Source organism: Gilbertella persicaria, assembly GCF_025201335.1.
Source record: "Gilbertella persicaria strain CBS 190.32 chromosome Unknown B0P05scaffold_46, whole genome shotgun sequence".
Classification (NCBI taxonomy): Eukaryota; Fungi; Mucoromycota; class Mucoromycetes; order Mucorales; family Choanephoraceae; genus Gilbertella; species Gilbertella persicaria.
Genome location: NW_026252007.1, coordinates 153549 through 175911, shown reverse-complemented (window position 1 = coordinate 175911; position 22363 = coordinate 153549). Strand labels below are relative to the sequence as shown.

At 35.8% G+C, this 22363-nt stretch overlaps 7 protein-coding genes and 2 non-coding genes across 9 annotated transcripts; 6 read left to right on the top strand and 3 right to left on the bottom strand.

Moving 5' to 3' along the window:
• Positions 1-93: 93 nt before the first annotated feature.
• On the bottom strand, positions 94-165 carry B0P05DRAFT_t90. Its single transcript has one exon. It is a non-coding gene; the product is annotated as a tRNA-Thr (tRNA).
• A 2227-nt stretch (positions 166-2392) lies between these two features.
• On the top strand, positions 2393-3505 carry B0P05DRAFT_557070 (uncharacterized protein). The gene is made up of 3 exons (XM_051579979.1): positions 2393-2837; positions 2928-3094; positions 3212-3505. The coding sequence occupies exons 1-2, from the start codon at positions 2728-2730 to the stop codon at positions 3064-3066; spliced, it is 249 nt and encodes an 82-aa protein (XP_051431343.1). The 5' UTR covers positions 2393-2727; the 3' UTR covers positions 3067-3094; positions 3212-3505.
• A 266-nt stretch (positions 3506-3771) lies between these two features.
• B0P05DRAFT_590614 (NADP-dependent oxidoreductase domain-containing protein) lies at positions 3772-4787 on the top strand (the record flags this gene model as incomplete). Its single annotated transcript, XM_051582822.1, has 3 exons — positions 3772-3795; positions 3845-3977; positions 4024-4787. The coding sequence occupies 3 exons, from the start codon at positions 3772-3774 to the stop codon at positions 4785-4787; spliced, it is 921 nt and encodes a 306-aa protein (XP_051431342.1).
• B0P05DRAFT_557064 (uncharacterized protein) lies at positions 4781-6249 on the bottom strand. The gene is made up of 4 exons (XM_051579978.1): positions 5712-6249; positions 5343-5657; positions 4916-5293; positions 4781-4859 (listed from the first exon to the last, which is right to left on the bottom strand). The coding sequence occupies exons 1-4, from the start codon at positions 5754-5756 to the stop codon at positions 4815-4817; spliced, it is 783 nt and encodes a 260-aa protein (XP_051431341.1). The 5' UTR covers positions 5757-6249; the 3' UTR covers positions 4781-4814.
• Positions 6250-6274: 25 nt separating this feature from the next.
• Positions 6275-9727, top strand: B0P05DRAFT_590612 (isoleucyl-tRNA synthetase; the record flags this gene model as incomplete). Its single annotated transcript, XM_051582821.1, has 5 exons — positions 6275-6290; positions 6356-6371; positions 6434-6935; positions 6983-7067; positions 7125-9727. 5 exons carry the CDS (start codon positions 6275-6277, stop codon positions 9725-9727), a joined length of 3222 nt encoding a protein of 1073 aa, XP_051431340.1.
• Positions 9728-9957: 230 nt separating this feature from the next.
• B0P05DRAFT_557062 (uncharacterized protein) lies at positions 9958-10976 on the top strand. Its single transcript, XM_051579977.1, has one exon. It carries the CDS (start codon positions 10191-10193, stop codon positions 10914-10916), a length of 726 nt encoding a protein of 241 aa, XP_051431339.1. The 5' UTR covers positions 9958-10190; the 3' UTR covers positions 10917-10976.
• B0P05DRAFT_557057 (uncharacterized protein) lies at positions 10942-12413 on the bottom strand (the record flags this gene model as incomplete). Its single annotated transcript, XM_051579976.1, has 5 exons — positions 10942-11556; positions 11600-12016; positions 12070-12105; positions 12149-12307; positions 12360-12413. The coding sequence occupies 5 exons, from the start codon at positions 12411-12413 to the stop codon at positions 11098-11100; spliced, it is 1125 nt and encodes a 374-aa protein (XP_051431338.1). The 3' UTR covers positions 10942-11097.
• Positions 12414-16900: 4487 nt separating this feature from the next.
• B0P05DRAFT_t92 lies at positions 16901-16973 on the top strand. The gene has a single exon. It is a non-coding gene; the product is annotated as a tRNA-Thr (tRNA).
• Positions 16974-19500: 2527 nt separating this feature from the next.
• On the top strand, positions 19501-22362 carry B0P05DRAFT_557039 (kinase-like domain-containing protein). Its single transcript, XM_051579975.1, has 6 exons — positions 19501-20218; positions 20265-20408; positions 20455-21471; positions 21538-21682; positions 21730-22197; positions 22243-22362. The coding sequence occupies exons 1-6, from the start codon at positions 19868-19870 to the stop codon at positions 22338-22340; spliced, it is 2223 nt and encodes a 740-aa protein (XP_051431337.1). The 5' UTR covers positions 19501-19867; the 3' UTR covers positions 22341-22362.
• The last annotated feature ends 1 nt before the right edge of the window (position 22363 follows it).

The window sequence follows — 22363 nt, the reverse complement described above, 5'->3', positions numbered from 1 at the left end:
TTAAAACAATCATATGTTTATTTGATGCATAAAAAAAGCCCCTGAAATATTCGCTACATACACCTCAAAATACTCCAAAAGGCGAAAAAAACGTGCCCCCACGCTGGATTGAACAACGGACCTTTAGTTTACAAGACTAACGCTCTACCACTGAGCTATAAGGGCACTTTTTGTGTTCAGGTTTTTAATTAATATTTCAGCTACTTAAATAAATAAAATTCCGGACCAATCAAATTTGGAATATCGCAAGGAGTTGAAGCCACTTACATCAATTACCGGTAACGGTTATATACTCAGTACTTAACAACAACACATTTTTTCTGTCGTTTCAAACGTTAGTTCTCAAAATAACTTATCCTATACAAACATAGATATGCAATATTTAGATACACATTGCACTTGTAACCATTGTTGTGATGTAAGAGAGAAGATAAAAACAAAGAAGTCGATTAGAACTTGTATAGGTTTATTATCCAAAAATATATATATGTCTCTTTTTCTAGCTCTTCATTCTCTAGGTATTTATATATGAAGAGATGTCGGAGTAAGTAGTAGTAGGGTTCATGCAAATGACTGAGTCTCTATTATCATAGACTACTTTAAATTAACTAAATAATGTAAATTATGGATTTCGGTTATAAGTCTTGATCTATTAAAAGATCCATTGTCTTATTCAGTACAAGAGGTTCTTTTATGTCTATTTCTGATGTAAATTGATTATGATATATTTTAGTATGTAATTGAAGACTTATTTAATGTCAGATCATCACAACCACTCACCTTCTTAAAAATATGCAATCAATCTACAAGAAAGACTCAAATATGCATTTGAAGTGGTAAATTTTTATACATGCAAAGATATGGAACAACCAAGAACAAAATATCAAATCAACCAAAAGGTGTCATTATTTGATCAATCCATCTCAACTAAACAGAAGCCAGGAAAATTGAAGTTTGACTGGATTGGGCCGTTGACGATTACTAAACTCAAACCAAAATCTACGGTTGACTTAGAACACAATCATTCAAAGAAAATCCTGTTGAGTGTACAAGTCTCAAGAATTAAGCCATATCAAATCAAATAATCTTTGTCAACTCAAGCTATTTTCACAAGTGGTTTTAATGCGGGAGTAAATTCTCTTGTTTTATATATTACTATCATTATTATTATACATTGATCCGATAAAATAAACTGACTTGAGCGGGTCATCTACAAATCGTTGATTTATTATCTGAATCAGCTTCACAAATAATAAAGTCAGAAATATCAGCAGAGGAGCTCAATGATATCCCTACTGCAATCGAAATTGAGCCCATTGTTTTATCGGATTATGCTACCAAACTATCGAACGCTCTTGAAGAGTGCCCCCTTATCTTTGTCAGTTTTACGTAAAATATTGTAGGCAAATGGTTTCAAGAAAGGATTTGATTCAATTGTCCATTCGGATGCACCTTTCATTGAAGTCACCAGCAGCCATTTGTAATGTATTTTCAACTATCATCCTGTTTATGCTTTAATATTTCCAACCTATTCATTTTTAGCCTGGATTCGATGTTCTCACCCAGAAACCCGTTGAGCCAACGAGTGCTTGATCGAACAGCTGCCACATACTTCATCGTTTTCATTTTAAACTAGTTGTTCATCTCTAATAACGATGTACTTAAGTTGGATTGGCTGGAGCGCAAGTTCTTTGCCACGGACAGAACAAAGTGGGACGGCGTGTTAATCAAGGTTGACAGCAGGTCCTACTCATCAGACTTAATTGAATTTATTTGGGGAACGCAATGGTCAAACCTCAAATACAGAAAACCATCGTAATATTACCAAGCTCTACTCAAAACTGATGAAGGTGCTCAATACTTGTGATGATCTGACATTAAATAAGTCTTCATTTACATACTAAAATACATCATAATCAATTTACATCAGAAATAGACATAAAAGAACCTCTTGTACTGAATAAGACAATGGATCTTTTAATAGATCAAGACTTATAACCGAAATCCATAATTTACATTATTTAGTTAATTTAAAGTAGTCTATGATAATAGAGACTCAGTCATTTGCATGAACCCTACTACTACTTACTCCGACATCTCTTCATGTATAAATATGCTAGAATAATTTATAATCAAAAAGAACAACAATAAAATTGTATAGAACAGTCTCAAAGTATCTACCTTTGTCTCTATATCATCTTATTATATAACTCTATTATCAAAACATCACAATACTCAATCGTCTTCAGCTACAAAACAAAGGAGTAGGAAGCCTCATATGAGAAGTAGCCAACAGTTAAATTCGAACTGTAAATCATTTATCAAAAGCAAATACAATTTACACATAGACAAAAATGATGAATGTAAACGTAGATTTGACGTGCTTTCTCGAGAAATAATAAACATTGTTACTTATCAACTTAGAGAATAGCCAACAAATGATTTAAACCAAATGAAAGAGATAAGAGTACGATAGTGACCTTCAATGTTTAAATTTTTCAGTTGAGTAGACCTAAAAAATGTTTTGATGCTTCTGCATGAGTTGACAACACATTGTCTTTGTCTTGTGCACTAGCATAGAAGTACCGTTTTCTCTGCAAATAAAAGATAAGGCCGCTTGCATATCATCAATATTGATTTTTGACTTGTATCAATATAGCAAATATGCATCAATCTTTTTAGAGGAATATAAAAAGACAAATCAAACAACAAGAATAGACAATCTTAATGAAATCACAACTGCTGCGTATTATTTTGTTACGACTAATAATCACTTTGATGTTCTTCCGCGGTGTCGTTGCTCTACCTACTACCTTACCTAAACCCAATGTTACTGAGTAAGTATAACGTACGGGTTTTAAGCTTTACTTCTGTCATATTTGTGTGCACGATAAAAGTCTAATTCAATACTAAAGAGGCCAGTATAGGTTTGATAATAGAAACAAAACCCCTTCATATAGTATGTCGTGCTTGTTTTATCCACTTCCACCACTGCCCCCATTGCCACCACTACCTTCTTTGCCAAGTGTCGTTATCCCGGAGCCGCTTACATCAGATAACGAGTGATGAATATCAAACTTTTAAAAGCAATAAAGTAAGTCGAGTATGAATTCAAACTATAAAAGCAAAGAGCTCTACGGAATGGGTTTTATAGAAGTGCACAAGCAACGCGTATAGTTTCAGGCTAAATGAAGTCTTTATTTTTTATCAGAGCAGTGAAGATGGATGCATAATGCTGTCGTATACATCAAGAAATTTTCTAATAATCAATTGATGAAGGCTTCTTTAAGTGATCCTTGTTTTGGCTTATAACAATCTATTGAATGATATGCAAACACATTCTTTCCTCTTTATGTAACTTTCTTTTCTGATTGAGCAAAAATCATTGGATCAATCGTAGTACACTTTTTATCGCTATTACTAAATAGGCTTTCACATTGGTTAGTCAGCAATCTATAACAAGATTGTTGTTTCCTACTTCCATACTCCTTTATTACAACATAAGCGATCGACATACAAAATGTGCATTTATTCGTGTTCTTGTTTTACACATTTTTACTTATTTTGGCTCCTTCTCTTATTTCAAGTGATTGATTTAACTTGGTCTTGATTTATAATCATCCTCAGAAGCGCCGGGGCTGAAGAGTGACACGAGTAAAGTAAACCTTAAACGTGTTACTTTAGGTTTGCGGTGACTGTTTTTGCACTGATGATTAAGTTGAAGCTATTTAAATATGATGTAATTTCGTATTTCTTTCGTATATCGAAACAATGTCTAAAGTTCCTACAGTAAAGGTACGTGTTCCCTTGGATTAATCAAGTTGATTCTAAATCGATAGAGTAGCTCAACAGCGGTTATGATTTCCCTTTGATTGGTTTTGGTACCTTTGGTGGCCATGATGCTCCTGAAAAAGTCTATGAAGCAACCAAATGTGCATTAGAGAAGGGATACAGACACTTTGATACTGCTTATTGCTGTAAGTTATAGAAATAAAAGATACATGGCCTAATATTCAGAAAAAGACGGAACAGAAGCCGTGGTAGGCAAAGCTATCAACGAAAGTGGCATTCCTCGCGAAGAGATCTTTATTACTACCAAGTTGTGGCAAAATTTCCATGAACCAGAACACGTTGGTCCTGTCTTTGAACGCTCACTCAAAAACCTCGGATTAGATTACGTCGATTTATACTTGATTCACTGGCCGTTTCCTTGGAAGTTCCAAGGCTATGACTTGAAGGAATTGAAGCCGTCTAGCCTTATTGATGTACCCATTATTGATACCTGGCGTGCTATGGAAAAACTAGTCAAGGAAGGCAAGGCCCGTTCGATTGGTGTCTCCAACTTCACTATTCCTATGCTCGAAGAGTTATTGAGCAAGTGTGAAATCCCCCCTGCTGTTAACCAAGTTGAAATTCACCCTAAGCTTCCTCAAGAAGAACTCCTTGCTTATTGCAACAGCAAGAACATTGTCTTGACTGCCTATTCCCCTCTTGGTAATCCTGGTTACAGAGATAATGAGCTCAAGACTGTTGAAGAACCTATCGTGATTGATATTGCCAAGAAATACAACAAGTCTCCTCAACAAGTCTTGCTTAGTTGGGGTGTTAATCGCGGTTTTGCAGTAATTCCCAAGTCTGTCACACCTTCTCGCATTGAAGCAAACCTCGAATTTTTCAAAATGGAAGAAAAGGAAATTGAGGCCATTACTGCACTTGGACGTAAAGACCAAGTACGTCTGTGTGATCCTAAGAATATCTGGGGTCCCGAGCACAACATTTTTGATTAAATATCATTTTAATAATAAAAATAAAAATTATTCTGTATTGGGAACATTTACAATGTAATATGGAAGAGCAGGCTATTGGGGTTTGAAAAAATTAGAGTATTGATTTGCATGCATAAATGAATTCTTACCTGAATTTTCTTGTTTCTATCACACTGCACCAACCATTCAGGCTTAACAATAGGTATAGAATGTTGCACAGCACGGTCATAATTAGCGCCACCAGGAAGTTGAGCCAGCAAATGAGTTGTTTCAACATTGACTTCATCTGTGTAAGAAGCACCCATTCTAGCCAGCAACTCCTTCAATTCTGTTACGGCAGGCTCAGGTTCTTCAAACATACCAAATGCAACACGGATACCTGTTAAATTCTCCATCTTGTGTGTACGTGCTGTTATTTTGTTGGATCTGTATTCACCAGCAGTTGTCTTGATAACTACATGAAATTCAAATTCATGATCTACATCTAACCCAGACAATTTGATAAAGTTGGTATCGTTAGGTACATGCTTCAAAAGAAATGATTAGACATAATGTATTCTTTGATTTCAATATTACCTGGGCTAATTTCGTGTTGTTCTTATAGATATCAAGTGATCTGAGCTTAGCTGTGTGCAATAAAAGAGGATCCCATTCAAGAATAAGTGATGTTTGAGTAATATTCTTGACGCGTACCACAGGTGGTTCTGGTTCTTGGTTGCCAAACATGGCTAAGATATTCTTTTGCAACTCCCAGAATTCGTTCATTTTCTTTTCTTCTTCTGTCATATTGCGACTCACTGCAATATTGACAATACTGCCCGAGGTAACACCTTTAGGAAGCAAAAGGGAAGGGAATTCAATAAGATGATGGTCTTCTGTTAACAAGATGGCCTATCTTTTATATCAACACTCAAGATGCAACTTCACAAGCTATAACAAACATACCATGCCGGCATCGAGTTTGCCTACTGTAAACTGAACTGAAGTCATAGTTGTACTATATGTATATATGTAAAAGAAAGAGAAGAACACTTTTTGTAATTCAAAATCTCTTGGATTAGAAGACCGCGATTTGTCCAATTAAAGCAGCCAGGAACAGAAATGGGCAGCATATCTTAGTCTGTATGCTGATCTAAGTTATTTAAAATGGCTACACTTGAAGAAAAAGAAAGAAAAAAGAGTATAGCAAAATCATTTAGAATGTTTATTGTTTTCTCTTGTAAATCAATCTGTTTGATTAATACAATCCTAGTCGAGTTCTGTAATCGAGCGATAAAGCGTGCGACCAGCATGTGCCTGTACGTACCTGACGCATCGCACGTAATGTGAATCAATGCAAACACTACAAGCTGCGGCTCTAACCAGTTGTCAGATTTCCACCAATAAACTTTCTTTATCATAACTTGTCATCGACCACACTGTGGCTTGTTCGCTCGTTTAAATAAGACCTGCGCTATATTTTTTTTCTATCTTTTTTTTTTTTCTTTAAAAACTTTTGAATATCAACAATGTCTTTGGCTGACTGTAAGTTACTGATATCCATAATATTATTTGACACGCATCTAACACTTTATCCTAACTTTGTATAGTGTCTGGTCAATTCAAGTAAATATTTAACTTGCACTCTTTTTCTATCAATAGATATTAACGCTTTTTTTTTTAAATAGTTTCCCTAAGGAGGAAGAGAAAATCCTCGAGTTTTGGAAGGAAATCGATGCTTTTCAAACTTCCCTGAAATTAAATAAGGACAAGCCTGTCTTTGCCTTTTATGATGGTCCCCCTTTTGCCACAGGTCTTCCTCACTATGGCCATTTGTTAGCTGGTACTATCAAGGACATTGTTACCCGTTATGCTCACAACACTGGTCACCATGTCGAACGTCGTTTTGGTTGGGATACTCATGGTCTTCCTGTTGAATACGAAATTGACAAGAAGTTGGGTATCACTGGTAAACAAGATGTATTGAATATGGGTATCGACAAATATAATGCCGAATGTAGAGCTATTGTGATGAGATATGCTGGTGAATGGCGCAAGACAGTTGAACGTATGGCTCGTTGGATTGATTTTGATAATGATTACAAGACTTTGAACACTTCTTTCATGGAAAGTGTTTGGTGGGTTTTCAAGCAATTGTTTGATAAGGGTCAAGTTTACCGTGGTCAAAGAGTATGTATAGAAACAGGCATTGTTTGATTTAACTCATGTCACATTAGGTTATGCCTTATTCTACTGGTTGTACTACTCCTTTATCCAACTTTGAATCCTCTCAAAACTATAAGGATGTCAATGATCCTGCCAGTAAGTAACCAAAAAAAAAAGTGGAGAAAAAACCAGGCATCTAAATCAATATACTAGTTGTCGTCAGTTTCCCTTTGATTAGCGATCCTTCTGTTCAACTCTTGGCTTGGACTACTACACCTTGGACCTTGCCTTCTAACATGGCTGTTTGTGTTCACCCCGACTTCGAATACATCAAAATTCATGATGAGGCTTCTGGAAACACTTATGTTTTGATGGAAAAGCGTCTCAATATGCTCTACAAAGATCCTAAGAAGGCCAAGTTTACTATCCTCGAAAAGTATAAGGGTACTGATATGGCAGGTTGGGAATATATTCCTATGTTTGACTTCTTCGCTGAAGAATTCAAGGGTAAGGCCTTCAAAGTCTTGGTCGACACCTATGTTACTGATGACTCCGGTACTGGTATTGTCCACAACTCTCCCGCTTTTGGTGAAGACGATTACCGCGTCTGTCTTAGCAACGGTGTCATCACTGCCGATGGTCACCTGCCTTGTCCTGTCGACGAATCTGGTGTCTTTACTGAAGAAGTCACTGACTACAAAGGCATGTATGTAAAAGATGCTGATAAGGTTATCCAAAAAGACATCAAGGCCAAGAACCGTATGATTGTTCAATCTCAATTCATGCACAGTTATCCCTTCTGTTGGAGATCCGATACACCTTTGATCTACAAGGCTGTTCCTGCCTGGTTCGTCCGTGTTGCTCCTATCATTGACAAGATTTTGGCTTGCAATGAGCAGATGCGCTGGGTTCCTGCTTTTGTTCAAGAAAAGCGTTTTGCCAACTGGATTGCAAATGCCCGTGACTGGAATATCTCTCGTAACCGTTACTGGGGTACTCCCATTCCTATCTGGGCCAGTGAAGATCTTGAAGAAATTGTCTGTATTGGTTCTGTTGCCGAATTAGAAGAACTCAGTGGTGTCTCTCCCATTATTGATCTTCACCGTGAAAGCATTGATAACATCACTATTCCTTCCAAGAAGGGTAAGGGTATCCTTCGCCGTATCGAAGAAGTCTTTGATTGTTGGTTTGAATCTGGTTCTATGCCTTACGCTCAACAACACTATCCTTTTGAAAACGCTGAAAAGGTCCAATCTTCTTTCCCTGCTGATTTCATTTCTGAAGGTATTGACCAAACCCGTGGTTGGTTCTATACTCTCTTGGTCTTGTCTACTCACTTGTTTGATAAGCCTCCTGCAAAGAACGTCATTGTCAGTGGTCTTGTGTTGGCTTCTGATGGTAAAAAGATGTCCAAGCGTCTCAAAAACTACCCTGAACCTGGTATAGTCATGGACAAGTTTGGTTCTGATGCCTTGAGACTTTACTTGATCAATTCTCCTGTCGTTCGTGCTGAAACTCTCAAATTCAGAGAAGAAGGTGTCAAGGACGTTATCTCCAAGGTCTTCTTGCCTTGGTATAATGCTTACAAGTTCTTCCTTACTCAAACTGCTGTCTTAAAGAAGGACTTTGGTTATGAATTCCAATACGATTCACACATCAAGAAGTCAGACAATGTCATGGATCGTTGGGTCTTGGCTTCTTGCCAATCTCTTATCAAGTTCATTCGTGAAGAAATGGGTGCTTATAGACTGTACACTGTTGTACCTCGTTTGTTAAACATGATTGATACTCTCACCAACTGGTATGTTCGTTTCAACCGTAAGAGATTAAAGGGTGAAAATGGTTTGGATGATGCCAAATTGGCCATGAACACCTTGCATGAGGTTTTGTTTACCTTGTGTCTTACCATGGCTCCTTTCACTCCTTATTTGGTTGAAAACATGTACCAAAACCTCAAGAACTTTGCTCCTAAAAACCCTAATGTTGTTGACGATCGTTCTATTCACTTTTTGGACTTCCCTACTGTCCGTGAAGAATACTTTGATCCTGAAATCGAACGTGCTGTGGGTCGTATGCAAGTTGTTATTGAGCTGGGTCGTACCATTCGTGAACGCAAGAACATTTCTCTCAAGACTCCTTTGAAGGAATTGGTCGTCATTCACAGTGATCCTCAATACCATGCTGATGTCAAGGCTCTCGAGTCCTATATTACTGAAGAATTGAATGTTCGTACTCTTGTTGTGACTGATAACGAAGACAAGTATGGTGTCAAGTACAAGGCTGAAGCTGATTGGAAAACATTGGGTCAAAAGCTCAAGAAGGATGCCATGAAGGTCAAGAAGGGTCTTCCCGATTTGACAAGTGACCAAATCAAGGAATTTGTGCACACCAAAGAAATTATTGTTTCTGGTATCAAGGTCACTGATGAAGACTTGAACGTTGTTCGTTACTTTGATGCTTCTGATGATGCTCTTTATGAAGCCAACACTGACAAAGACTCTTTGATCTTGATGGATGTCAAATTATATCCCGAATTGGAAGAAGAAGGTATTGCTCGTGAGATCATTAACCGTGTTCAACGTTTGAGAAAGAAGGCCAACTTGTTGCCTACAGATGACATCAACATGTATTACCGCTTCACTACTGATTTGTCTGCTGAATTAGAGGCTGTTATTAAGAACCAAGAAGCTACTTTGGTCAAGGTTATCAAGAAGCCTTTGCAAGCCTTTGAAAAGATGACTTCTGATGAAAAACTCATTGCTGAAGAAGAACAAGATGTCAATAGTATCAAGTTCAACCTCATCTTTGCCAAATAAGAGAACTTGTAATTTAAATATGCTAGAAATAAAGACTTTTTTTTTGTAAATGTTAACTGCCAAGTCCAATTTTTTTTTTTACTTTAAACAATCAGGTCTCCGCAGCCAATCATCGAATTTTGGATGTGTTCATCATGACAGACTGGATTTCAAAAGAACCAGAAAAGAGGACATTACGTCTAAAATGGTATATCTGAAACCAGAAGCTTATTTTTTCTCACTTTTCTTTCACTTTTCTTTTTCTCTTTTTACTTATGTATCCCAACACCTCAATGAACTTGTTAATTAGCCCATTTGAACCAAGTCAAGTTCCATTTGTTCTTGACGATGTGAATTCGACTCAGCCATTGGATATACCTTTTGAACAAGACATGTCATTTTATCCTCTGTCATCTTCATTACCTCCATTGGACTTGGTAAATGTCGAATACAATTAATTCAATTTTTGACAAAAAAAAACTAGATGAATGAATTCATTTCACATTCACCAGGATCTTCTTCTTCAGTTGAATCCAATCTGATTTCATCACCTCAATATTTGGTCTCAACAAGACGATCGTCTTCTGTGCCACCTCACTTGAACACATTGAAACCCCATTCGCAGGATAGCAGCAATATGTACAACCAGCCTCAAGTTACACAGACAACTCACCCTCTTCCCATTCAGATTCAACGAGTGCTCACGAACCACCAGCCAGCCGTCAATCGCACAATAGACCCAGAAGAATATCGCCGTCAATTGGACGAAAAACTTGAAAAAGTAAATTTCGATGATATCACAGTGGCTGAACTTAAAGAACTACTGCGGGAACGAGGATTATCTGCCATGGGTCGCAAAGCTGATTTATGGAACCGACTCAAAGAAGAATATGATTTGCTCATGAGCAGGAAAAATGGCTCACCGGCTGCTGCTTTACCACGCCGCTTGTCCAACCTGAATCTAGGCTCACCTAAACGACAACCTCGTTTGTTCTCTCCTTACTCTCCTCCTAAGCGACTCTCCAGTGAGCCTCGTCTTGCTTCTTCTGTGCCTGACCATCACACTTCGTCTTATCTAAATGAACAGTTTATGCGAAAAAGACCTTCTAGTCTTCGTAAATCAATCCAATCGGAACAGAGCAAGTCTCCACCAATTTCAGATGACATTTGGGATGATCAGACACTTGAAAAATTTCTTCGAGAAATTTAACCATGTACATAACTTGTTAGAATAATAATAATAATAATAATAAAAGATGTTTATTCTGCTTTTAACCTTTTGCTCGAATTTGGCGTGCGATCTGGTGATGTATCTTGTCTTCTTTTTGATGTTATTGGTTCATCTTCATTTCTAAAGAAAAAATAAGATTTATGCTGGTTTTCTCTTTAACTTACATTTTAGCTAAAGGAGATGGTTTATATTCATTTGTATTTGTTCCTTGATTTCTCGATGGCCAATGAAAGGATGTGCCTCCAGAAACAGGTGTTGAAGAAAAGTTAAGAGGACTAGGTAGTTCACTTTGTTGATAGAACTCAGGATAAAATGTAGATGGAGAAGGCAGATTATGTGCAAATTGAGAAGGCAATGCTGAAGGTGGTGCAATACTACTTGACTGAGGGGGGTGGATTTCTTGGCGTGATTCACTTGGGATTTCAACTCGTAAATTGGGAGGTCGTTTATTGTACTGCATATTGTTAGCGTAATAAGTCGAATTGGGTGTAGGTGAAGCAGCAGCAGCAGCAGTAGTAGTAGTGGTAGTAGTAGTGGGTATTTGTCGAGTTAGACTGTTGCCATAGCCTAATACATGTTGTGCAGGTAACATAGGTGCATAAGCAGATGGAATTTGAGTCTACAATAGAATTCAGCTTATACAATCTATCAACCCTATTTACCTGTGCTAAATACATGGGATGAGGTTGATGTAATTGGCCATAAATATCATAATAGCCCTGAATGGGAGGTCCATAGCTTACATAACGAGAAGAGTGTTGAGAATCTGCTGATATAGATGGAGGTACTTGTTGATACATGAGCATTGTTGTAGCAGGTGGAGGAGGAGGAGGAGGAAGAGGAGGAGGAGGTATAGTGACCGTAGCCGTATTAGAAGAAAGTGACGGTGGAGGCAGTAAGGGTGGTGCCTCTTGCTGAAGAGGCTTTTGAATTTGAGACGAAGGCTGTGGAACAGGTGGTGCAGGTGATTTGGCTGTTTCAGTTTTAACTTCTCTGATAATATTGGATTCTTTTTTATCCTGTAATTCCGTGTCATCCTCTCCGTCTTCCCAGTGATCATTGTCCTCATTGTTCATAAACTACAGACATATAAGCAAAAGCAAAAATCTGCAGAAATATATATATACTTTACGTCTTGATTCGATTTGCTTTCATGAGGATCATTATACTGCACATGATTAGAATAAAAATGACTTCATTTGTATACTTACTTCAGTATATTTCATCAAGATTTGGTCAATATCCGTACTTGCATACTGTACTAGTTTGCCATTGTTGTTGAATATCAACAATGCAATTTCGCAGTTGCAAAGAACGCTGAGCTCATAGGCCTTTTTCATTAAACCATGCTTACGTTTCAAAAACGTGACCTTGTTGCTATTAGTTAAGACAGAACACAAATAGAGTGTACATTTACTTTACTTGTTTATTTCTTTCATCTTGAATAGGTTGAATCTTGATCTTTTTGCGTCCCATCTATAACAAGTTTAAAAATAGTGGACTTATTTTTATATTTTACCTTTTTAAATATTTTTAGAGAAAAAAAAACTAAAGAAGGAGGGTGAGTGGGGGGCAAGTTAAAAAAAGAATAGGGTGTCTATAGACTACGGTGACACATAGTCAACAATGAAATAGTTTTATTGAAGACATTTTAGCATTTGATTTTCTTTTCTAAGTCTTTCAATTTCATTTAAAATTAGCTCTTGATTATTCTTTAAATATTCAAGGTGTTGGACTGCTTGGTTTAATAGGGAAACCTTGCTTATCTTCTTATGAGTACAGTTGGGTAATGCTTGACGTAGATTGTCAAATCCATGCCTGATTTGTGCTCTTCGTTTTTGTTCTGATTGAATTTGCACCTTTTTTTTAGCATGTTGATGGGATGAATCAACCATGTATAAGTCAGGCTTTGTGGGACAGTTCAAAAGTAAAGGAAGAGACAAGTTCATCTGAGAAGACACTATAGGTGCTTGCGTGGTCAACGTATAATCATGAGAAGGAGTCTGTTGTATTTGATCTGGTTTTCTATTAGCCTATGTTTGTGATTTACACCGTACCTCCAAGCACAAAGAGATCAGAAAGAATTTCTTCCAAGTGCACGTTCATTAAAGCCAATGATAACAAGCAAGAGAAAAAAAAAGGATGGTGTTTATATACTAATCTCGAGTATTATCAACTAGGCTTTTCATAGTATGCATCTAATATATTTTTCATGCAAGCTTGATCATAAATAAAATTGGTTGTTCAAGTCAGAACAACAAGAGCATCGTCAAACTTTTAGCATCTTTAAAAATCAATCACGTCTTACTATCTAGAATATATGCATAGTAACCTCATAGATGAAAGAAAACATAAAAAGGAATTGTTATATTAAAAGAGGTTTTTCTTCACATATTCCTTGATCTACTTTTAATACAATAAACTCCAAAAATAACTGGAATGAAGCAGTATCTGATTTCTATCAGAACAAAAAGAAAGCAAGAGGTTTATACTGAGATGATACATGCTGATATACAGATCTACATTCGGGAACAAAAGAGAAGGCTTTCAGCAAGAGGAAGCGAGTTATGACACTACATGGTATTCGTTTTATAAGAGCCTCAAACGACTGCTCTTTTTATTTGTATACTTAGAAAGTTACTTCCAAGAGCTGATATCTTCGCCACACCGTAAGCAATGGAAGGAATCTTCACTCAAAAGATAGAAGAACTATACACTCAGAGATGCCAAATCTTTACTCAAATATGGAAGAAAGAAGCAATCGCTTACGCTGTGGTGCAAGCATAAATGAAATGATCTAGTATTAGGAGATTATCGTGACAAGTTCTAAATCAGAATACACCAATTACTAGCTAGATAAGACTAGAAAAGAGAATTCAAAAGGATAAACTATTCAAACTTACTAATAAAAACCACCTTTTATGCTCGTTTTTGAACGGATTGAGCTAGTATCAATCTGTAGAATATGTTTACTAGCATCAGTGACTATCCACAAACATGTTTAGATCATTGAGACATGAAAAGAAACTTGGACTCATCATGTCTTATGACACCCTTACAATTTTACATTAAGATTACAAAATCATCTGTAACTCATCGCACAAGCAACTTTTACTATGACAATATATAGCAACAAATGATTGTTTAGCATGAACGGACATGTTCCAAGGGTTAGATCTGAGAAAGTCATATAAAAAGTGTACACAATGTATGCAAAGCGACATGGAGTACTTTGCACATCTACTCATAAGAACTCTTAGCAAACCCTCTGTTTTTATTGCATTTTTGAGTTTTACAGACCAAAATGCACTACTTTACTTAAGACACCAAATTGATTGGAGCTTATCTTGACGCATTTTTAGATCATCTCTTTTTTTTTTTTTTTTTTTTTTTTTTTTTTTTTTTTTTTTTTTTTTAATCATCTCTTGTTTTTTGAACCAAATGCAGCCCAAAAGATGCTCAAAACATCTTCAGAGCCAAAAAGTGCTATAAAAGTGGTTGTCAGTTGTCTAATGTATGCTAGGTGCATAAATCAAATACTGAGACGACATGAAACGAACAAAAAATGGCTAATCTGCCCCATTAAACACTGAGAGCAGCACAATTTGGCCTTATTTGCACTAGAATGGGAGAAACAGAGACAAAAAGAGCTGGAACTACTTTTGATGCTCAGTGATAAAGAAACTAGAGGTTTGGTAGGGAATACTGTAAAGTGGTTTAGAAAGTGAAAAATATGTGTCTTCTTTCAAGATTTTTTATTGCTTCGCGTAGAGATACCCTAATGGGACTCAAGAGGCGGGTACAATTTATAAAGGATTATATTGAACTGATATGTATCAAGTAAACTAGATAGAATAAAAGCAAAGGCATACCACTCCTATGAGCGGAAAAAAATAAGAGAAACATTACAGTCTTGTGTCCACTTGCATTTCATCTGCAAGCAGCTGTAAAACAGTACGTATTTGTTAGGGTGAAGTGGGAATCAAAGGAAATGTTGTCAAGAAAAAATCTCCAGCGCGTTCTCCAGACTTGTAAAATGACGGCAATGACAATCCCAATGACTGTTAGATTTTTCTTCTGTAATTGATCTATTCAAGAGAAATCTAGTAAAAGAATTACTTGAACAACATCCTCGACAGTGATCGTAGGCCATAGAAACTCGAAAATGAGATTTTTCCAGAAAAATATCTTTGGCAGACAACAGAAAAGGAGATGTTGATCATTTTGAGTATGGATTGTGTAAATGGGACAAAGTGGCGAGTATATGATAATTGCTTAATGACTTTCATCGTTCCCTTTTCTGCTGGTTTTCAACAATAATTTTCAAAATATCTAAGGCTTTTTTTGTTCAGCCATCATTCTTTTCAGAATTAATGAGTGATAAGTGATGACCAAACACCTTTTTGATCAAAGGTGCCATCAAACATACAATAAAAGGACCAAATGATCACTGAGCATTTAAATACAAACCTTTTTTGATTCTTTGCAAATTAGAGAACATTAGCAAAGATATTAGCAATGTAATTAAGCAACATAAAAATGTAATAGATACTACGAGAAGCAATGGAAAAAAAGTCGCCGTTAATTTGTCATCGTATGTAAGAAATTCTCATTAGTCAGAATTTAAAGGAAAACATACTTAAATTTTATCAAAACTAAAAATAAACATCTTAAAAGTGATCGAAGTTATCATATCAAAGATTAACGATGTGCAATAGAGAAAATATACATTTTTTATTGTAATTTTTTTAAAATCAAAAAGCAAAAATCTAATTACACTTTTAAGTATTCCTTTGCAAAAATAACTATTTTCTAGAAGTATTTTTCTGTTTCTACAAATGGCATAGTTGCGTATTGGTATCAAATTTGATAGGTTTGTACTTGATTGATTTTATGTAAAAGCTCATTTTGAGGATACGGTTTGACGTGGCCTTTGACTGCTCGGACTTCATCAATTCATAATAATGACAATATTAAACAAAAAACCCTTAAGAGAACAAGGGCAGAAAGAAGATATAGCATAGAATGATGATCTAATTATGTGCTTGGATGTAGACTTGTAAATATAGAAGAAAGAGAAACAGTTGCTTGGATGTTGGAAGGAGTGAAGTTTTTGCGGTAGCATGCTACATAGGGTCAATCCGGGATAAAAGGGAATGTATAGAGATCAGGTTGGCATTTCTGTGATGTTTGGGTTGTGAAATGAAAATAGAATAGAATAAAAAGAAAACAAAGAAATACAGTGAGACTGTTCAGTACTTCTTTATTACAAAATAAATTGATTGTTGTCTAAAATATATCTTTTCCAGGTTGTCTTTTATACTACCTGATTTATTGACTAATTATGATTACTGATTATTGATTACTTAACACCTTGACAGCTTGTGCCTGGGAATTGACTATGTAGATTCTCCTTTAATTCTCCTTGTTACCTAAAAGGTACAATTATGGTTTTCTTATTTATAAATATCCATATTATCCCAGTTACTGTTATTTACAGCCATTATACAATGCTTACTTTATATTTATAATGTATAGTGCTATAAGTGATTATTCATTTATATGATGAAAGACTATTTATAATATTTTGTATTGAAAGTGCTCAGATCACCACACCATATCTTCTATTCGCATGTTAGTCAATTGATAAAAGAGTGTTGTTTAATAAATCAAAAGATAGACACGTATGTAGAACTACTTTTTCTACAAAAATTAATTCAATCTGACTTAAACTAAAACAAATGATTTGATTGGCTCTGGTAATCTCTGCCAAAATACCATCACCATTTAAAATGGTTTCACTGTCCTAATTCTTTGCAAGGCTACTTAAAATTAATAAGAATCGTTTTGGAGATATGCGATGCTACTTGAAGTACTATCTAACGATCTAGAACAAAAATTCGGGAAAGATTCTTTAAAATTAGGGTATATGTTTTTTAATTATGTTAATAAATCATGTGACTGCCTTCTTGGCTCAGATGGCAGAGCGTCTGCCTAGTAAGCAGAAGGTCGGCGGTTCGATTCCGCCAGAAGGCAAAAATTTTTGGTGATTTCATTCTTAGTTTCGTGAGACGTTGTAGCAAATCATTGTTGCTGATTTTTTTTCTTGGTACTGCTACGGTACAAGGTTTGATTTTTATACCAGTAGCGTAGAAGAGTTTATACAAAAGGATCCAAAGCAAAAGGAACGATTGTATGTAATGAGCACCACGTTGTTAAGGTAACAAACCTTAAAGTAAAAGACCTTCCTATGTCAATATCCAGGAAGTCAAATAGACAAAAGTAAGTATTTAAGCCAATACCAACGGCCTAATAAGTAACCCAAACAATCAAAATAAAAGTAAAATGAGAAAAATCTTCTGGTCTTTATTGAATAATAATTTGAACGGTTTACATACTCGTATATCGAGAAAATGGTTACTAACTCTAAAGTAAAAAGATGTGAGTCATAATGAACTCGTTAAGATAAAGCAATTCGATTTGTAATAAAGTAAAACTAATTGAGTTGTAAGACTATTCTAATAAGCAAAAGTATCATATATGAAAATGATCATGTCAAAAAGTAGGAGCTTCAAGTAGAATAAAAAAGTAATACAGAAATTAAGTAACAAACATAGGTTTTAATCATAATAACAATAATAATAACAATAATGTAGCAAAAGAGAAAAAAGAAGAGAAAGACTACAATTGACGGCAGCGACTGGAATGTAACAACATCAAAAACAATCAAAGGGTACGCATTTAGGGAAAGTTGTCAGTTTAGCCTTTGATAAATATCTGACCTAAAATTAAAGGATAAACTATCATATATTTGTGAATGCCAACGCTAATGTATTTATCAGCTCTAACTTTCATTTGATATATGTCATTGATGATAGTAATAATAGCAGAGTCATTAGGTCGATAAACTATAATAACCCTGACTATAAGGGTGGTGTAGTACTTCAGTCAAATGAGTAAGTTTCAATGACTATAGATCAATTGAATTGCTATATGTGGCTTGGCCTTTTACCATGACCATTTGTTGATCTATGCATACAAACTCGTATATATGTTCATGACACGGTATATATGAGTACAAAACAAGTATATGCAAGAAGCATTAGATTTTGAGTTGTTCAAACATGACTATCTCTTTATTAACTAGAGGCGATATTCCTAATACTAAAAGCATAGCTAAGAGAAAATAAAGCGAAGAATATGTATCTGATATTTATCGAATAACTATTGGGACATTTCATCTATTGGCTTGCTAAAATAATGACCAACATTGATGATAATAGGAGAGATGCGAGATGCAATAATTCTAAAGAGATAAAGCAATTTGGTTTGTGATGTAAGGACTATTCTCAAATGCTCAAATAATGCAGATCAAGTTCGAACTGAGTGTGAGATATTACGACAATGTAGCTTTGTGACTTTACTTTCCACCTTGATAGAAAAAAGAGCTTTGGGCTACATTAATCCTAGATTTAATTACAAAGATGGTCTAAATAATTTCTGATTCAAGATATCCATCAGAATTAGAAAAAAAAAAAAAAGTAAACTCTTTTCTCTAGCTCTTGTTTCTCGAAAAAAAGGCCTGTAAAGCCTAAATACAACTCTATTGTTCGCTGATGTTTGAAACGAGAGTAAGTTCAGAATTTACTCTTGATAGATGTTTTTTCTTCATTTCTTGCGAGTCAACGCATAGTCAAGGGAGAAAATGTATTGATTCGCCTTTAGGTGTATCTAACAAAAAGAGTTTATTCTTTTCTGTTTTTGAACTGTAATCTTTAAGAGTAAACTAAGAGATACAATCAACAATGCTTTCTTGTGGTGCTTGACTTTTCGATTTGACTGTGTCCTGGCAGCAATACAAAACATTCTCTATTGCTCTAAGTATTCGTTGACTAATTCGTGCATTTCTTTCAAATTCATAAGCCTTCTAAACTTTAGTGACTGTAAACCTAAAAAATACATATACATAAAAAGCATATTCAGCAACAACATACTAAACATAACATATATCTTTCGTCATAGTGAAAACCATAATGACTGGTTTGCTTTATGATCATAACTTGATAATGATTTAACTGACGTATTGACAGATAAACAAGACCTGACATACTCAAGCTTGTTTTTGACATGTGCGAGTGACACAAGGTTGCTACTTTCCTTACAAGATCTATTGCATAATTCCCTGCCTGATTGGTGTAGGTTGTGTTGTCCTACCTTTCATTTTTATCTCTTTCCACTCTACCAATCAAATGGTTATCTTTTAACTTTCTTGAAGAATTGAAGTGTGATTTAAAACCCCTTAATATATATATTTTTCCTTTTTTCTTTTACTTTCTATATCTTTCCTCTTTTTTTTCGTTTCTGTTCTTGTTTTTTTTTCGCTTCCTTATCACCATGAAAACTATAACCAGTATTCAACAGAACAATGGTATGGTTGTTTATTGTTTCCATAGTCATTATTAAAACAAAAAAAGTACAGCAGTAGAGCATACATCGTCATCATCATTGTTAGAAAAGTAAACAAAACTATAATTCAATTAGCTCATAACCTTATTCTATATAGAAAAAACGATGACTTGGATCATATCATTATACCAACTGCTGAAGGCTTGATTCGTTTCAGAGAAGAGCATGCGGATTCATTTGAAATTCAAGAGCATGATCATCATGATATTTTTACAAAGTTTCCTCAAGAATCCTTACATAGTTTTCAATTCTCAGCGCCTCCCGTACAAACAAGAGAAAGGCGCTTATATGGAACTACTTTACCAGGCCATTATCACATCACACCTAAACAAGATCGGATAAAGACAAAGACAGTCGGTAGTCCTGTTACCAAAGTTCATTTCCGTAGAAAAAGTTTACCTTCTGTACCCGAGTCTCGAACTATATCAAATTCTTCTTCAAATACAACATCCAATAATAGCAGCATGGTCCAGACACCTACTGTTACAGACGAAGAAGATAGTGATGAAGAGGAGACTTACGTTCCTCACCTGCATAACCGGTTAAAGCAACAACAACAACAAGCTATTCTAACCACATATGACGATTGGCGTATCATTCTGACCAACAGCATTGCTCAAGACGTGCTTGTGAGTCACTTGCATCATCAAATAAACGAAGAGCAGCAGATGATTTTAGTTGGAAAATCAATCATGGACCTTGTTGAGCCCTCTTTTCAGAACCGACTCAAGTCACTGATTGTCAAAAAACGAAACGAACTCTTGACTTGTGAAACAGACACGGAAGACGGCATGGTGTTAGTGTGTGGCAATGTGGTAAAAATGTGCGAATATGTGTGCGTACAAGTTTTAATTTCTGTAGATACCAATCATCAAACTAGATGGCACCAAGTCTTCTGCTTCTCTTTGGCTTAAAGAAAAAGTCAACGAGTCTGGTTCTTCTGTCTATATCTGGATTTTTGAAGAAGTCTATGAAAGTTCGGTTCGATTGATCGTAAACACAAAGGTAGGCTAACGTTATACATGTGGGGCCTAAAGCATAAAATGTGTAGGGAGTTATTCAATCTGTTGTATGCGAGGAAAGTGTACAAGACTTATATGACTATAAAGCCACGAATCTTATTGGTCAAACTATTCACATGCTCATTCCCTCGCTTGAGACAAGTGGGTGGCAGGATGGTATTAACCATCTTCGGTTTTTCGGCAGTCAAACCAAGCGAGGTGCACAATTTCCTATTATTGTAAGGCTCACGAAGGAACAAGATTTAACAATCCAGATTACATCTATGCCAATGATCGCTGGTCTGATGACCGTCAAAGCGGACGGTATAATTGATGGGTGCAACGACACTTTTGTAAAATACTTGTTTGGTTTTTCTCAACAGGATTTAGTTGCAAACAAAAACATTGCTCAACTTTTGCCTCAATTTCCTGCACTCTTGAATAATTTAAAGCGAGACGACTTGTTGCAACAAGGCCTGATTATCAACAATATTGTCTGCAGAAAACTATTACTTGCCTCTCCTGCCACCAAAGATAAAATCATGGTCAACAAAAGAGTATTAACTCATACACCAAATAACCAACCATTACCCATTATTTACGCAATGCATCGAGACGGAACACCTTTTGAAGTTCAACTTCAATTAAAGTTAGTTGAATCTTCCTCTTCCTCGGAAAGCGAAGAGGAATATGCTTTGTGGATTTCATTTGACCGAGAAATCGCATTCAAACGATATGGTCATCAGCACCTCATCATCTCACAGCCCTCGTTACCTTCACAGCAAGAACCCAAAGTAAAAAAAAAAGCAGCAGCTAAAAGCAATAAGGCAAAAGCAAAAGAATACTATGGGAGATCGCCAAAGGTCACAAGCATACCGCATGATCAATTGGGTAACATAGAGCCTATTTCACCACCAGCCATGTTGCAAGACAAACAGATAGACATCTTCTATTCAGCACAGATGCCTCATTCAACCACAATTGATGACTATATAATACTCGATAATCTCGGTCAAGGTGCTTATGGTCTTGTCAAACTAGCAGTCAAAAAAGATGACCCTACAGAGGTAACTTCCTTTTATAGTTTATCCGATTTCTATTACAATACTGATAATATTTTTTTATATAAATAGACCAAGGTGGTAATTAAGTATGTGATCAAATCGCGCATATTGGTTGACTGTTGGACAAGAGACCGGAAACTCGGAACAGTGCCAGTCGAAATCCACATTTTGCATACGTTGAGAAAGTATCCGCATGAAAATCTCGGTAACATGAGTAAGTTATCTATCTATCTATATATAACAAAGTTAACATTGTTCCAGTCGACTACTTTGAGGATGCAGACCATTATTATATTGTTATGGGTCTTCATGGCGCAGGCATGGACTTGTTTGATTTTATTGAGCTTAATGATATTATCCCCGAGGCAGAAATCATTCGAATCTTTCGACAAATTGCGTTAGGTGTACGCCATTTACATGATCATAAAATTGTGCACAGAGATATCAAAGATGAAAACGTTGTTCTAGATCAAAAGAATGGTGGTCTTCAGCTGATTGATTTTGGAAGTGCAGCTTATTTAAAGCCAGGAAGAAAATACGAGACATTTGTTGGTACTTTAGATTATGCAGCACCTGAAATTTTACGTGGACATACTTATTCTGGCAAACCTCAGGATATTTGGGCGCTAGGTATTCTCTTGTTCACATTGATCTATAGGGAGAACCCATTTTATGATATTGATGAAATTATGGGACGAGAACTAAGAATACCTTTCATTCTGTCAAAAGGTAAATGATAAGAAATGAAACCTGTGTATCTAAGTAACTCCATAGGTTCAGTAGATCTTGTCAGTAAAATGCTAGAGCGCGATGTTGACAAGCGCATTGATATACATCAAGTGCTGGCACATCCCTGGTTGAATTCAATGTAAATTTATTCTATATGTATTATACA